The sequence below is a fragment of the Harpegnathos saltator genome, unplaced genomic scaffold, assembly GCF_003227715.2.
Source record: "Harpegnathos saltator strain DR-91 unplaced genomic scaffold, Hsal_v8.6 scaffold38, whole genome shotgun sequence".
NCBI classification, from domain to species: Eukaryota; Metazoa; Arthropoda; class Insecta; order Hymenoptera; family Formicidae; genus Harpegnathos; species Harpegnathos saltator.
The window spans coordinates 2,519,518-2,535,606 of NW_020230183.1; the positions used below are offsets into that span (position 1 = coordinate 2,519,518).

Below are 16,089 nucleotides of genomic sequence, written 5' to 3' on the forward strand. Positions count from 1 at the left end.
TATACAATAGAAATTGGAAAACTTGTTAAACCCTATATTTTTGTATTGTATCATTGTTTCATCTCTGACTAAAAACTAGTCAGCTCATTCGTTAAACAAATACACAGGAGATCAATGTAATACGTGAAATTAACTTGTAAGTAACGCTACATTAATTTCTTTAACCATTTTTATACGATATAACATTTTGATGAGTTGTTCCTTTGCGAGTGGTGACGTCGAGTACCATACCGGGCTATCTGGTACGCAACTGCGTTCTGGCAATAAGTAGAAGACATCGTTGCGAGTTTTAACGCTTTCAGGGCTGAAATATTTTAGAATATAAGATTGCATATCGTATCGAAGTCGAAGTGACATAATCTAAGTTGAAAAATTTCATATAAAGTAATGATGAAGGTAGTAATAATTTTCAAATAACATAATTAATGTAATATATAAGAGACAGTAAATGTAATATAACAAAGACTGATTAAAATTTTTTAACGATTTTACATTTCATAATTAAACAATTTGTCAACTTGATGTAGTACAAGTTTTGTACATGTTATCAACAACAAAATAAAAAAAATTCAACATTCGTAAATACATCTGAAACCTTTCATGTCAATTTGGATCTTCTTTAGTAAGAGAAATTAAATCAACTTCAGTACTGAATTATTCTTAATATGCACACACACACACACACACACACGCACGTACCATTTAGATAAATAGAATTCGTATAGCTTAACAGGACATCTTAATGGATCCTCTTCATTTTCTTGTTGTTCGTACACCTTCTTTTTCCTTGAATTGTTTTCTTTAAAAAATAAAGTCTATAATTAATAACACAATGTGAATCGTATTACTGATAATACAATTCTCGTAAAGTATAATTAGTAAATGGAAACGTACCAAGGGCCGATTGTGGTGGGTAAAATCTTAGCAGAACATTCCTCGGAGCTTTCCCTGTTACTGCTGTACTAGCCTGAGCTGCCGGATTGCGCTTCCAATGTTTCATAATGTGCGAAAACGAAAGTTGCATATGTTCTTCTACTGTCTGTTCGTTAATAATACGTTCCATTATGTTTGTTAATAATATATAGTGATAGTGAGATACATGATTTTCACTAGCCGATGGAGATAAACTTACCACAAGATTAAAATGTTTCGTATTGAAAAACATAAGTGTGCTTAACAAGACATGTGGGGAATGGGCACCTAATTGTTTGCATTCCCACAAATGTTCTTCCTCCACTCTGGTTACAATATATTCTGTAAAACAAACGATATGGTAAGAGGAAGGAAGATAAGAAAATAACAAGGTGTACTTACGTGCTTCGTTGTAAAGCATAGAAAACTTTTTCGCAACTTCATTCAGACAGTCTGTAAACTTCTCATAATATGAATCCGTGAATATATTATCAATTCTATTATTTTCAAACAAGTACTGTTGTATTCCTAAAAAGAGAAGGATTATAAAAAAAACTGTTTCAATCTACAATTATCTTAATTTATGAAATACACACGTTTGAGAGTAACATATTTATGATGAGTAATATACTTATCGTTTGATGCCATATCATTTATTCACACTTATTCACATTATTGTTCATGGAAATTGACTTACCTAGACACAGATAATATATCGTGTCGGGGGCGTATTCCGAGCCACTCGGCTTTTTTACTTCTTTTACGAAAAGACATAGAGAATAATTTAATTCATCCGCGGTAAGTTGCAGGAGATCGGTTTTAAACAATTTAATTTTCCTCATTGGCGTAATCTGCTTTTCTAATTCGGCATTTTTCCCTATAACCTAGCAAGTTTTTCAAGAAACGATCATGACTATTCTCATTCTGCCTCGTGTACATGTACATGTAGATGAAAACAACATTACTCACCCATTGTCTCCATGCATTTACACCAAATGTATATTTCAATGTCATATTAGCGTCGGGTTTTTCCATCGGCTCCATGATCCGCGGTTGCGGAGGTGGTTGTGGCTCCGGCGGTGGCATTAATGGCATGTCGTTTGTATTAGATACCCTTCTGGCTCGTTTAGTAGATGTTGATCGTGGTTTGTATGGCACCATACGTTTCCTTCCTCTAGAAGCAGCGATTAACCGCTCCGATTGTACTGAAAAGAAGTGTTTACCTATTAAGTATGTATCCTATTTTAAACAATTCTATATTTACTTCTCCGCAGGATACTTAAATCACAAATCCATCGTCACAAATTCATCGATATGTGTTTATCATCATATACACATCATATGTATATGTGTGTGTATATAACATAAATATACAAGGTGGTTGATTATAAGTTGCCAACACGAAATGTGAAGGTAAATTGGGTTAAGATAAACATAAGAGTCCCATACCGTTTTGTGAGATTCGCAATAATTATCGAGTTATTAATGACAGAAATCTGAGGAATGGGAGTCGACACAAATAATTGGAAAAGCGTTGCAGCTGCTTAGGCCGCAGCGCGGCTCAGTTGATCCAGAAACTGATGCCGGTGCGCGGCGAGGGGAAAGACAATACGCTGCTATTCGTTGTTTTATCTCGCCGGACCTACGTCTCGCCGCACGCCGCCAACAGTTGCTAGGTCGAGTGGGCCGCGCTGTGGCCTGAGTAGCTGCAACGCTTCTCCAATCATCTATGTCGGCGCGCTCCCATTCCTCAGATTTCTGTCATTAATAACTCGATAATTATTGCGAATCTCGCAAAACGGTATAGGACTTTTATGTTTATCTTAACGCAATCTACCTTCACATTTCGGGTTGGCAACTTATAATCAACCACCTGTATAATAAAACATATCATTAGAATAATTCCTTTTATATAGGCGTTGATTTAATTATTGATGCATATATGTACGCGTATGCACTCATTTTAAGCGATATATGTTTAATATAATTACACGCGTACCATCGTTATCCATACTGGCTTCTGATTGTGACGTTGGTTGCGTAGCTGTGATTGTATTTGGCGTTAATGCAGCCTCCAAATCAACTGCAGGTTCATCTAATTCTCCAGTAGCCATTTTTAACGCCATTTGCAACATATCGTCACCGAACGTGTTACTGGAATCAACTGCCTCCGGACTGAAACCATCACTATGTAAATTGTCTTGACCAGCTGTGTCACCATCCCTAAAACAAAAATATAATACCTTTGGTGTGTAAGATCAAAAGAATACGACTATATTACAGCGCGATGGAATTTGACCGATACTTCTGTATTCAAGCAAACTATAAAAGTATCGAACCTGTCATCAGCCGAATCGGAGTCACTGTCATTGGCCTTCTTCTCAGTAGCTACCATTTCTGCCATCATCAGAAGTTCAGCTTCGTATGGGTCGGATGGTATCTTCTCCTGTATTCTTTTTATGTCCTTCATAATGCCTTTAGCACTATTTCTCGTAGTAGGTATAAAGAGGGGTATGGGAATGGGAAGTGGGAATGGCATCGGGACTGGGAAAGGCATGCTGTACATGTGCATAGGAAACGGAACGTAGATCGGCACCGGTATGGGTATCACGACCTGTTGAGGGTTTTTCGTTTGCGTCCATTTTGTGCAAGGATGAGGACGAACAGAGACTCCTTTCGTGTGGACAATAGGCTTGCATTGAGTTGTCTTGTTGTGCATCTTCACTGGGCTAGGCGGTCTGGTGATGATTTGTTGCTTATAGAGGACTGGCTGTGTTTGATTTGGTATGGTGCTCGCAGGCATGACCATATTGTTCTGCTGAGAATTAGGACTCGTCTGGCCGTTTCCTATTGTAGCCAGACTCGTTACTGATGAGATTACCGGCATGGTTTTCTTATTCTGTATTTCATTGGGCTTTGGAACGGTTTGACACGTAATTTTCTGCGGTATCGTCCTCTTCGGCATGCCTGTTGGCACCGGGTCGTCACTGGACGGTATAGTTATCGGGGATTTTGTGTACTGAGCTTGGAAGTTCATCACACAATTATACGAACAAAAATTACGTATGGTCGCGTCCGACATTGTGAGATGATAATGCGCCAGAGAATATTCCTTACAAAAGTCACAATTGATCCGTTTCGCAGACACTGCATTAATGGAAACCTGAGAGAGGGGATAAGAGATATTTGTTATTTATATTTTATTTAATACTAGAAGAGTATGTAACGAGTATTATACCTGATACAATGTCAAACAATTTAAGCTGCACATCATCAGGATCTGTCCCGTTTTCAATTCCTTCTTAATCATGTCGAAATTATATTTCTTTACTTTACACCAATTACATGGTACTATCTTTCTATTTGTTATAATAAATATATTTAAGCACGTCTTATTACAAAATGTATGTGGCTCATTCTCGTAAAATACAACAAAATTTTGCTTATTCGGTAATTCAAAAAATTTCTTGCAGGTGGAACATTTTTCGGGTTTGACTTGTTTTACAAATTTAAATGCAGCGAAACAGGGGTCACTACATATAGCCACTGGCGAGCTATTATATATTTGGACTTCACAATGTACAACTTTCTTCTGTAAAGAAAAATTTGTTATATCTGATAACAATTTACGACATATATTCGGAGAAATATTAGACAATATAATACACAATGACCATACCTCTTGACAAACACTGCAGGCTTTTTTTTCCATAGCTGGTGGTTCTGTAGAGTTCAATTTTGAATATTTTTCCATACAGTCTTGAGTACAGAAATCCTTAAATTGCCCTTTCTCACCAACTGGTGCGAGAAAACCATCGGTACTAAGGCTTATGTCTTTCTGACAATAACTGCACACTTTCAATCCTTTTTTGAATTCTTCTAAACATGTTGAGCAACAAAACTGCCTCACATCGCATCCAAATCTTACGCAATATTTTCCTAAACTCACAGCTTGTACAGAACCATTGCAATTCTTACAGTAACTTCCATATTTCCTTTGGAACTTTCCCAGACAATCTTCGTTACAGAATTCCATTGTTTCCCAAGAAAGATTTCGTTCATCATTTAACTCTATAATTAATAGACAAGTTGTGCAACGCTTCTCTTTTTTAGAAGAACCCTCAAGCTGACTTCCACTTGGTATATCTATTGATTTGTTATTTGCTGCCTTGAATAATGCCTTACACGTTTTGGAGCATACATTGTAACTTTCCGAGCCGATCTTCATCCGAATTTTACACATTTTTTCTTCGTTGCATTGTTTACACATCTCTTTGAAAGTAATTTCCTCTATTTCTTCTGAATTTTTCGATTCGTCGTCAATGTTAATAACATCTGTCGCTTTGACTACATTTTCTGTTGTCTCTGTATCTTTATCTTCAATAGTAATTGCACTTTCTGTACTACTGCTTGTATTTTCTGCATCTACTGATTTCATTTCTTCTTGCGCGGTGTCTTTTACAACATCAGAATCAGACTTGCTACTTTTTTGTGACACTTCGTCATGTTTAGAGTCCTGTGCAAGTACAGGTTCACTTTGCTCACTCTCTATTACTTTTGCAGATTTATCTGGTATTATAACTTTCATACTATCTGGAATAATACATAATTCATCGTCCTGCCCTGGTAACACATCAGTTTGATCCACATCTGTTTCCATAGATGTAACTTCTTCAATATTCTTTTTCACTTGCTCATCCTGATTATGTGATTTTACAGGTGATGTACTCCTTACATCTGTTTTGGATGTACTATCGTTCGTTAGGTCAGTTTCCACTGAAGTGTTTACAAGAGAATCAATAGTACTTTGTATATTAGTTGATGTCTCAACAGTATCATCCATATCTTTGTTGACAGCAGTATCCTTTGGATCATTTGACGTATAGTTAACATCAAGCTTCTCATTGGAATTATCATTTTTAGCATTTACTACATCCTCTAAATTATTATCTTGCTCATATATATTTTTAAAGCTAACCTCACCATCAGCCAGATTGTCAGCTTCCAGTTGCTCCACATTTTCAGAAGCAAGATTATCACCACCAAATGGATCTTCTGCATCTATAGATTGGTTTTCAATTTGGGTGTCATCCTGTTTGTCATGAGAAATTTGTACAAATTCTGTATTTTCAGGCTCAATATTTTTTTCAGATATTAAACAATCTTTGTCAGGGTGTTCTAAATTACTGTCGGAAGAATCAGATTCCAATTTTTTGGAAGAATCAAGTTCTTTCTCATGGATTGCATGATTCTCATGGATTTGCACATCATCCTCGGTAATACTTAATTCATCTGGAATATCACAATCTTTCTCTTTTTCTTGAGATGCTTCTGGTATATTTGCAGCATTATTTTCGGAAGACTTAAAACAATCATTTGCTGTATTATCTGCATCTTCATGTGAAGCATTTGACAAATTTTCTATGTCACATACTTTTGTTAAATCTGACAAATTTGATGTTAATTTTGTTATTTCCTCATCTGCATCTGCAACTGATGTACTTTCCTTACAAGAAGTTACTGTTGTATTATTTTCTTGGGATGTTATAATTTCAATATTTTCCTCAGAAAGTGGCTTTTCAACACCAATATTGTCTTCTGTTGTTGTGGTTTCTAAACTTGCATGATCAATCGTTTCCACATTTGTCCTCACTTCCAAACATGATGCGTGATCATTTATTTCTACATTTGTTGTGGCTTCTAAACATGTTGTATGATCATTTGTTTCTATATTTGATGGAACAGAATCTTTTTCAAGAGCTGTTGTGGTTGTTTCTTCATATACTGTACATAATTTATCACTCAGTTCTTCTGTAGCATTTTTATCAAGCAGTGATTTATCCAGTTTTTCATTTTCCTCTAAGACCTTTTCAATACAGCTTTCAACATCATCTTTATTTTCAGAATTATCTACAATTTCCTTTTGAGACACATTGGTTTCATCCGGTACTAAATTCTCCTTGGACTCCATTGTCACTTATATTAATTCTTATATTTATTTCTCGTATATCTAGAAATATAACATGGTTAGTTTTAATAACAAAATAACATCCAATAAAGTAACTTTTGGTTAAAAAATATATATATATTTGCTAAATTTATAATAAAAGTTTAAAGGTATAATGTGCTGTATAGAAATCCAGAATCCATGTTAAATTGCACTAATTATAAAACATCATGCATCAAGTTTTAATATGAAAATATATAAACTCGTTTTCACATATACTAATATGCTGCATTGAAAAACACGAGAATGACATCTATAATTAAGCAGTGAATGGTTTGGAAATTTTGGATGATATTTTGTTTACAATGGCAACGAAGGATATGCTATAAAATACAAAATGATATGTAAATAGAATAAAAGAGTATTTTATATAATATGGTGGTAATATATGTCATACATGATTTGATATTAACAGATTCGCGCATAAAGAATATCAAGGTTATGACGAGCATCGTTGAATCGCCATGTTCTCTTTACCTACCTGCTGTTTCGGTCGTTGAAACGTCAAGTTCGACTTTAACGAAAACTAAGCGTCAAAGATGGACTGTGCGCCGTGGAATCTAGCGTCCATAATTGTCGGATATAAATATAATAAAAACACAAGCGTATGCCTATCTCCCTTCAGAGAGGTAGCGGCAGATGCGACGTTGTTGATTACCCCATTGAAATGCACTCACAGGGATGGCCGCGAGAAGATGTAAAAAAGGAACTGAGCGTGACTATTGAAATTTCGGAACAGGAGATTCCCGTCACCAGTGACAGTTCACTTTAGGATATTCGTATGGAAGCAACGCAGGTATACTCATAAACAGCTCCGAAATACTGACGACCGTGGGCGGTAAACCGCTTCACTGAGGAGATTGCATTAATATAGCGAATTTGGTCGCCCGCACTGCTCTCACCGGAACATTCTTAAGACTGTTGTACATGAAATAATCCAAGCGCAAAAGAATTGCATAAATGTGTACTGTGTATAAGAACTTGCATAAAATCAACAAAAATTCATCACGGATATATTCCGCCAAATAATAAGACGATATTGTAACAATCAGGTGATCACACATTATATGTTTAGCATTTAATTCGCTTCATGTATAGTAGCCTTTATTATGCAGAGAAAGAAGCGCGGGATAGAAGGTTAGAAACCTTTCGGTTAGTGATTCTGAGAAGCTGTTGTGAGTGCAGTACAAGAACTCTCTGTGCAGATGGAGTGCGGTGTCTTGATTGGCTACGAAGGGCTTGTCGAGGGGAGGTTTGAAGTTGTCAGATTCTAGCTAGGAAATTTTCGGTGTAGCTCATCGAAATAATCTGTTTTTTATAGCTGCATTGCTGAACTAGTGTAATAAGTTAGAGTGAGGAGAAAAAATATAGTTGTTCTCATTTTAACATTTTATCGCACTAGTTCAGCAGTGCAGCTACAAAGAACAGAGAACCCAATATTCGCAAATAAATGACACATGACATCTGACGTTATTTCTTCCTCGTGTGTAGTAGCGTCAGGCAGAGATCTTCCCCTGAAATTAGATCAATATTATTCTTGTTCATGAGGCGACAACAGCAGGACACGTGGAAGAAAATATATAATTCAAACGGAGCGAGCGTGATGGAAAGTTATCATTGGCAGCGATTGGTGTGTCACTATTGGACGACCGTTTAGGGGTGTATCTATGCTTCTTACTGCTTATGGCCGTTTTTACCAACCGTGGTTAATTTAACCGACCGGTTATTCCATCGGAATGGACCAATTGCATTTAACAATTCTAATTGACGACAAATGCGATTGGTCAATTCCGTTGGAATAACCAACCGATTAAGTTAAGCGAGGTTGGTAGAAATGGGCAATGGCATTACTGCCATTGCCCATAGACGACGCTTAAGGGTGCTGTCCAGCCGCTACAACACTTGTAGCGGTCACTGAACCGCACCTTAAGTTTTACGATGTTTCACAATAATCCCTAGTATTTACAAACGTTCGCGATTTCAGGGCCGTAACTTGTGCCCGCGACATCATGGGCCCGCCTAAACTTGAGATTTGCTTACGGAACGTAAGTGTTCCGAGAGAAGAAGACAAGGTAAGGACGGCAGGCGAGTTCAATGACCGCATGTTTAAGCATTTGGTGCCTTTTGTATTGGTGATTTGCTTCGTGGCAAAAGTGGCTGGCGTTTCACCCCGAAGAGATATTTGAGTGAGAGTCGTTCCGTTTGTAAACAATGTGATCGTATTCATCGCTTCTCGGTGTTGCAGTGTGATTACAGTGAAAATTCGTGACTAATCTCCTGCGAAGTTGAGAAGGCATCCTGGAGGACATAACAGAGTGATACAGAGCAATTCAACAAAGTCGAGCATCTGTCACGATATAGGTAGTAGACAGTCTGGCTCGGGTTAATGTTCGTACAGGTAATGATCGAGCACAGCGTCGTACAATTTTAACGAATAACCGAATAAGGAAGAAGGAAATATTCCGAATTATATGTCGCTGCCTTTGCTAGCAGCAAGCAAGGTTTACATGGTAAGCGTCGCCGAAAAGCTGACAGCCAAGGACGCATCATTCGTCAATTCGAGTGAATTTAAGGAATAAACATGAAAACTGAAAAGTGATAGAGGTGACAGAAGTAAACATAACAAGGCAACACACAATAAGAGGAGGTGACAAGGACAACACGCGATTCTCATACACTAAACAAAAAAGAAGGGGAGGAAGAAGAGGAGGAGGAGGAGGAGGAGGAGGAGGAGAAGGAGAAGAAGAAGAAGAAGAAAAGACGAAGACGAAGAAGAAGAAGAATAAGAAGAAGACGACGAAGAAGTATAGTAACAGTAGTACTATCGGACAACAGTTAAACAGTTGAACCACGGCACTGAGTGGCGGTACGTGACGTTGCGTTGCAGTGAGGAAGCGATCGAGCCAAGATTATACCACGCGTTGCAAGCAGAACAAGGCTTGCTGAGAGAGAGAGAGAGAAAGAGAGAGAGAGAGAGAGAGAGAGAGAGAGAGACGAGTCGAAAAAAAACGGGTGCGCACGCGACGTGAATGCGTGCGGCAATACACACGTCTCTTGCGAGGTGTTTACTGCGTGTTGTCGAGCGTGCCTTGTCATTCTGTACGGGGGTGTTGGTGAAGGAATACCGCACTTTCCGGGTCGTGACCGGATCGTGCCGTGTTTGCTCGTGATTCCGGAGTTTAGTCGCTCGTAACGCATAGCTGTTTCCATTCTCGCGGCGAACGCACGCGCGACCCTCCTCTCGAGGACGAGGACGACGCGTCGTTGATCATCGTTACGGACGGAGAAGAGATCGAAGAAAATGGCCGACAGTTGGATTAACAGTGTTGCTTGCCGGTAAGGGAATATAACGGACCGACCGCGTTCTTGTTAATCTCATTGGCAAATTTCGACCAGACGTCGTGATTCGGTCATTTTTCGTGTCATTGCCGAGAGGTTAACTCGTACTTGTTAATCGCGTACATGTGTTGAACAACTGCAGTCTAGGGGGCTGTTAGATGAATACAACAATGTAAATATTATTGATGACTTGGGATGTCAATCGATGTTGTTATGAAAACTGTTGACAAGGACTTTGAATTTTACGTTTTCGGCTTATCTCTCGTTTTATAAATATGCACAACATTAATAACTCGCTGTTCTGTATTGTCGCGTTGCAATAACCAACACGGTCTCATCTCAGATATTTCAAGAACGGCGTTTGTCGCGAGGGTAACAACTGTCGATTCCGGCACGTACAAGGGACCAGAGATGATGCAGATGTCAATAACGCAGAGACAACATCGTCCGGACCAATCTTCAATGTTACATGTCGCTTCTTTAAGCAAGGAATATGTAGGTTCGGAAATCAGTGTCACTTTCGACATAGTGCAAGCAACTCCGATAGTAATGCCAAACAAAGTGATGCAATAGAAAATCCTGCCTCAGGTCAGCATACTGCAAGCTCTTCAAAGAAGGGGTAAATACAAATGTATATTCTTTTTTGTAATATGCATTATAGTTATTGATACTTTACTATTATTTTTATAGTGTTCTCGATGCCAGTAAACATTATAATACATTTAAATCTTGCAACACTTGGCCACGTTGAATTTAAGTGTGATTTCTGCTTTATTTATTTGCAGGAATAACGACAAATGTGCTGCTGAAGAATGGGTGAAAGCACCCGAGTTTATACCTACAGTTGTGCCTCCCATTGCTGGGTCATCCTCTTCTACAGATGAAGTGTCTACTTCGGGAACATCTACAGGCACGTTGAAACCAACATCATATGCTCAAGCTGTTAATCCATCTGGTCAAGCCTCGAGTCCTGCTTTAGAACCTTTGTGTCCGTACGCCGAAGCAACCGGAATCTGCAAAAAATTAAACTGCACATATCTTCATGGCGATATTTGTGAATTGTGTAATCGTGCGGCTCTCCATCCACATAATGAAGAGCAGCAAAAAAAACATACAAATGTAAGTCCCATTAACTTGCTCGATTGTGTTAAATTTTTAGAGGAACAAGAATTATCGTTTAAGCGAGTAAATTGGGTCTATCACATTATTATTCAATGTAAGTTGCTAACCTAAGTTGATAATTTGGATATTTTGCAAACCTAAGAGAAAAAATGCTATTTCATATATTATGACTCAGGCATGTGTGAAACAACATGAAGCAGACATGGAATTATCCTTTGCCATACAACGCAGCAAAGAGAAGTCTTGTGGTGTATGCTTTGAAACAATAATGGAGAAATCATCACGAGAGCAGAGGTTCGGTATTCTGCCGAATTGTAATCACTGCTTTTGTTTAACTTGTATCAGAAAATGGCGGCAGGCAAAGCAATTTGACAACAAGATCATAAGAGCATGTCCAGAGTGTCGTGTTCCATCAGATTTTGTCTGTCCCAGTATGTACTGGGTGGACACGAAGGAGGAGAAGGAAAAGTTAATAAGGGATTATAAAGGCGCCTTGAGGTATAACAAATAGCCGTTTTTATTACAAGCAACAAGTATGTTGTTATCCTGGTGTCTCTCTCATAAATGTTTTTCACAGTACTAAGGATTGCAAGTATTTCAATAAAGGTCGTGGCAAGTGTCCATTTGGTAATAAGTGCTTCTACCTGCACGCACTTCCCGATGGTACCAAGAAAGACGTTGGTCCACCGCGAAGACGCCATGCTGATTATGATATCGATTTCTTACACGTAAGTTGTTCATTTTTATATATATGTATATATACATATGTGTATGTAATACATATGCTATATATGTACATACATGTATTTTACACGCGAATAAATGTGCCATTCACGTGAAATTTTGCCGAAGCCAACGACATACTTTCTGAATCGAGTAGTGGAGTACTTTCACCGTGCGATATACGTAGCACTCGTGCATATACAATATATATGCATATTCGTACACATAATGGTGGTATATAGCGGGTGAGAATAATTCTATATAAAATTTACAGCAATTAATCCTATGGGATTTCCTCGAAGAAAGAGACGATCGCTGGATGTACCTCGATTTAGAAGAAATTCCATTCTTCTCTGATTCGGACGATTCCGATTGGTCTGATTATGAGCTGTCGTTCGACTAGAACAGTAAAGCTAGTCGGGTCGTATTGCCCTTATCAGATCACTGATATCCTGTTGGTGTTCGACCTTTAGCCACTCCCTTTACTTTTTACTTTACCTTTATCTTATCCTTCACGTGCAAATTTGGCGGCGGGAAGAATTACTGCATTGCAAATGATTTTGAATGGTTATATTTCGAAGACACATTTTAGCCAGTATATCTTAACGGGAATGCGTTATAGGTGAAGTCAAGCACATTATGAGTAGTATTGGTATTATTCGCAGTACATTTGGATTTTCCATGAATACTTTGCAAAGTTACAGTCGTATAATGTATAATTACAACCTTCGTAATTATTGTCGTAATACGTATTGTCATAATTACATCGTACAATTACGTCGCATCATTAAACCGCAAAATTATAATTTTCTGAGAAGGATTTGAAATCTTTATGAGTACCTTCAAGCGTAACATATATATATGTATATATTTATATTAAATTATATACTTATATTTATATATACATATATACTCTCCTAAAACAAATTTAATCTTTTTTAAATAAATAGTTACGAGTTAGATACGAGTTGGGTACTGTTGGGAGTGCGAAGTATTCATAAGTTTTTAATATATTCTGAGAAGTTTCGATAATATGATACTTTAGTGTTTCAAAGTATTTGTAAAAAGTTCGCATGTATTGTAAATATTATCAATATTATCACACGTTTACTTGATCTTATCCACATCAGTTATTTTATAGGAATCAAGGACAACGATAATTATAGCCGTTATTTTTTTTTTTTTTTGTTGGTCGAAATTGCCCAGTACGCATTCCAGTTAAAACAGATTTCAGTGAGTTATACAGAAAGAAAGGAAAGAGAACAAAAGGGAGACTTATAAAATGATAATTCATACGCAAAGAATGTACAATAAATGGTTACGCAGTTTTACTAATAATCGCGGCGCATAGTTGAAAACAAAAAGATGACAGCAGATATGGATATCAATACGGACAGTAGTGATAGTTTTGTTAGTAATGCATCGCAAATATGGAATCACCTTCTTCGTGCGTCTTGACCAATGCTCTGCTAACTGATAATTATTATAGCCACTATTATATTTCTTTTTTATGATGTAAATTTTGTTAATGAATAATTTACGCGTACCGAAATTTTTTCGACGTTCTTTTGTAGATTAATATTGATCTTCTTTTGTATACTCGGTATTAATTAAAAATTATTACGCTTTTCTACGATGCATGACCTGGAAACATTTACACACATTAAATCAAGTCGTAGAATAATCGTGTAATTAATCGGTACTTATTACAATTAGTAGATAAAATTGTTTGCTTTTCTTGGTAACATACAGTTTTCAAGTATATGATCAAGTATATCGTGATGGTTATGTTGCAGAGTAGTTTTATTGTAGTCTTTATATATTTTTTTCGGTCAACGCTTCAGCATTTTTCAATTAACGAGAGTTAGATCTAGGTTTACTTAGGTTTAGATTCTCCGTAATTTCAATAAATAATTTTTATGATAATATATCATTGTTATCGAAATATGATCGGATACTCGCGCGGTATAAGCAGAAAAAAAGATTGCTGAAATTTGTGTGTCGATATGGGTTTTAAACGATACCATACACAATGCAAATTACCGTTCGAATCGATTATTTCAATTTGTAAGAAATATATACCTATTATAGAGAATGGGCATGTTTTGTGATTGCGGTATAACTTTGTATTTGAAGAAAAAAAAAAAAGAAAAGAATCGATTTGAATCTTTTATCGCGTTTGTAAATATAATAAAATTATGACATAGCCATTGGTATCAACCAAATGCGCGCTATATTTAACAGCAGTCTGTTAGATGTGTTCATTTATCTTTTTAAACAACCTTTATGTATTATCGTAGCGATTACAAAACATGCTATTTAGCCTATTTTATGCTACTCGTCGATATAGACGTAACACTACTACTTACATGTAAAATATATATAGAAAAACCGGACAACGATTTATTACTTGTGTGATCAGTGTGCATTGTTAGTTCAATTATCACTAGTTCATATCGAAGGTACGATCCACAATTGTCGTCCTACCTCTTGCTATGGCTCCGCGAATCTTTAATACATTTCTTTAAATTATTACAGTTATATAGCGTTACTCGTGAATAAGTATTCCTGAGACCTCTGAGAGCAAATGTGCAAAGTGAATGTAACATACTTGTAAGGATATTTTGCGTGAGTGTGACAATGTTCGTATTTGTGTGCTTGTGCGTAAGTGCGAATGAAGCAAAACATTTGCGAACAAGAGACAGACTACCAATAGCATATGTAGAATAATAATAATAATAAATGTAACAAAAAGGTCGCTTTCCGTCAAGAGTACGCACTTGTAGATTTCAGCGTTTAAGAAAGCAATTAGGGAGGTACGCACGACGGAGTTGGGCCCACGACATAGAATCATCTGGGAAACATCAACAATCGTTTATACATTTTACCAATTTACTTAATAATAGTGACACCGTTTCGATAGCCGTTCTCTCGATATAGAAATACGACATAAATAATTACGCTTTGGAGGGCACAGAAATTCTCTTCTGTAAAACTGTTAAAGCCGACGAGAGATGAGACACGAGCGCGAATAGAGATAAGCACCAAAGAGAATACGATATATACCTTCTAGCATCGGATGTTTCGCGAGGAATCCTTCTTTAACTTGTCGCTGAATGATCCTTCCTGAGCATATCTATGACAACTAACGCGTTGTTATAACCACCGAGTTCCTGCTCACACTTACAATCCTTTTCGTATTCACGGTAGAGGAAGCGATCGGTTTTTACAGCGGAGAGTCGTCGGTACTGCCTTCAAAAGCTATGTGATTATAGATTAATATATCGTTCATCGCTATAAGTCAGTGTCTTAATCCGTGTCAAGAAGCGTTTTATCAGATCTTTCACTATGCTGAATATCGTTTACATTTACCATGGAATTTCTATGCTGTTAATTTTATTGATAATTGTTAGTATAAAACGCTTATTTTGTTACCCGGTAATGTTTATATAAAACCTATGGTAGGCGCTATATGCGTTTCGAGCGGCTATTTTTGGAGCTACTTTCTTCAACAATCGTGAGACTCCCTGACGAGGGAGAAAAATGTATGAACGTTTGAGAGAGAGAGAGAGAGAGAGAGAGAAAGAGGGAGAGAGAGAGAGAATTTAGGAAGATCAATCTATTATTTTATTCAGATTAATGACGGGATATAACGAGTATTAAAATGATATTCTTAACATTTTAGTGTTATTCTCAGGATGGTTTCATTAAGTTAGCTTAAAAGTTATCAGAATTCACAAAACAGCTCATGCGTTTTGTTTTCGCGTGCAGAATTAAATCGCCAAGTTAAACATAGCGAATGTACATTAATACGAATTGATTGTACTAAACATACTGCATTGAATATTGTATTATATAGCGACATATATCTTTTCTTCTTTAACGATTCTTTAAATACGCTTTATAAATTGTTATGTAGTTTATCATTTACATAACACCACGTCAAATGCTTCGGACATTTTTCTTTCTTTTTTCTTTTTTTTTTT

The 16,089-nt window shown here is 36.9% G+C and overlaps 2 protein-coding genes across 3 annotated transcripts; one reads left to right on the forward strand and one right to left on the reverse strand.

The window, feature by feature from the left end:
- Window positions 1-13: 13 nt before the first annotated feature.
- On the reverse strand, window positions 14-7,957 carry woc (zinc finger protein without children). The gene is made up of 12 exons (XM_011148088.3): window positions 7,401-7,957; window positions 4,592-6,922; window positions 4,151-4,504; window positions 3,252-4,075; window positions 2,912-3,135; window positions 1,882-2,117; window positions 1,610-1,796; window positions 1,315-1,440; window positions 1,133-1,254; window positions 895-1,039; window positions 700-799; window positions 14-304 (listed from the first exon to the last, which is right to left on the reverse strand). The coding sequence occupies exons 2-12, from the start codon at window positions 6,881-6,883 to the stop codon at window positions 130-132; spliced, it is 4,785 nt and encodes a 1,594-aa protein (XP_011146390.1). The 5' UTR covers window positions 6,884-6,922; window positions 7,401-7,957; the 3' UTR covers window positions 14-129.
- A 967-nt stretch (window positions 7,958-8,924) lies between these two features.
- Window positions 8,925-12,966, forward strand: LOC105187344 (probable E3 ubiquitin-protein ligase makorin-1). Of its 2 annotated transcripts, none has more exons than XM_011148089.3 (6): window positions 8,925-10,255; window positions 10,602-10,877; window positions 11,044-11,377; window positions 11,556-11,878; window positions 11,958-12,108; window positions 12,378-12,965. In XM_011148089.3, exons 1-6 carry the CDS (start codon window positions 10,221-10,223, stop codon window positions 12,504-12,506), a joined length of 1,248 nt encoding a protein of 415 aa, XP_011146391.1. In that variant the 5' UTR covers window positions 8,925-10,220; the 3' UTR covers window positions 12,507-12,965. The 2 variants fall into 2 exon arrangements, with proteins under 2 accessions (XP_011146391.1, XP_025156421.1); XM_025300636.1 differs by lacking the exon at window positions 8,925-10,255 and adding an exon at window positions 10,288-10,430 and having other exon boundaries at window positions 12,378-12,966.
- Window positions 12,967-16,089: the final 3,123 nt, after the last annotated feature.

What these genes read in the sequence shown, in the direction of transcription:
- LOC105187344 (XM_011148089.3), top strand. Translation starts at nt 10,221, where the DNA reads ATGGCCGACAGTTGGATTAACAGTGTTGCTTGCCG. An exon ending in ATTAACAGTGTTGCTTGCCG is followed by an intron (nt 10,256 to 10,601) that starts GTAAGGGAATAT and finishes GTCTCATCTCAG; the next exon opens with ATATTTCAAGAACGGCGTTT. An exon ending in AGCAAAAAAAACATACAAAT is followed by an intron (nt 11,378 to 11,555) that starts GTAAGTCCCATT and finishes ATTATGACTCAG; the next exon opens with GCATGTGTGAAACAACATGA.
- woc (XM_011148088.3), bottom strand. Translation starts at nt 6,883, where the DNA reads ATGGAGTCCAAGGAGAATTTAGTACCGGATGAAACCAATGTGTCTCAA. An exon ending in TCCGATTCGGCTGATGACAG is followed by an intron (nt 3,136 to 3,251) that starts GTTCGATACTTT and finishes TTTTTGTTTTAG; the next exon opens with GGATGGTGACACAGCTGGTC. An exon ending in AGCCAGTATGGATAACGATG is followed by an intron (nt 2,118 to 2,911) that starts GTACGCGTGTAA and finishes ACTTCTTTTCAG; the next exon opens with TACAATCGGAGCGGTTAATC.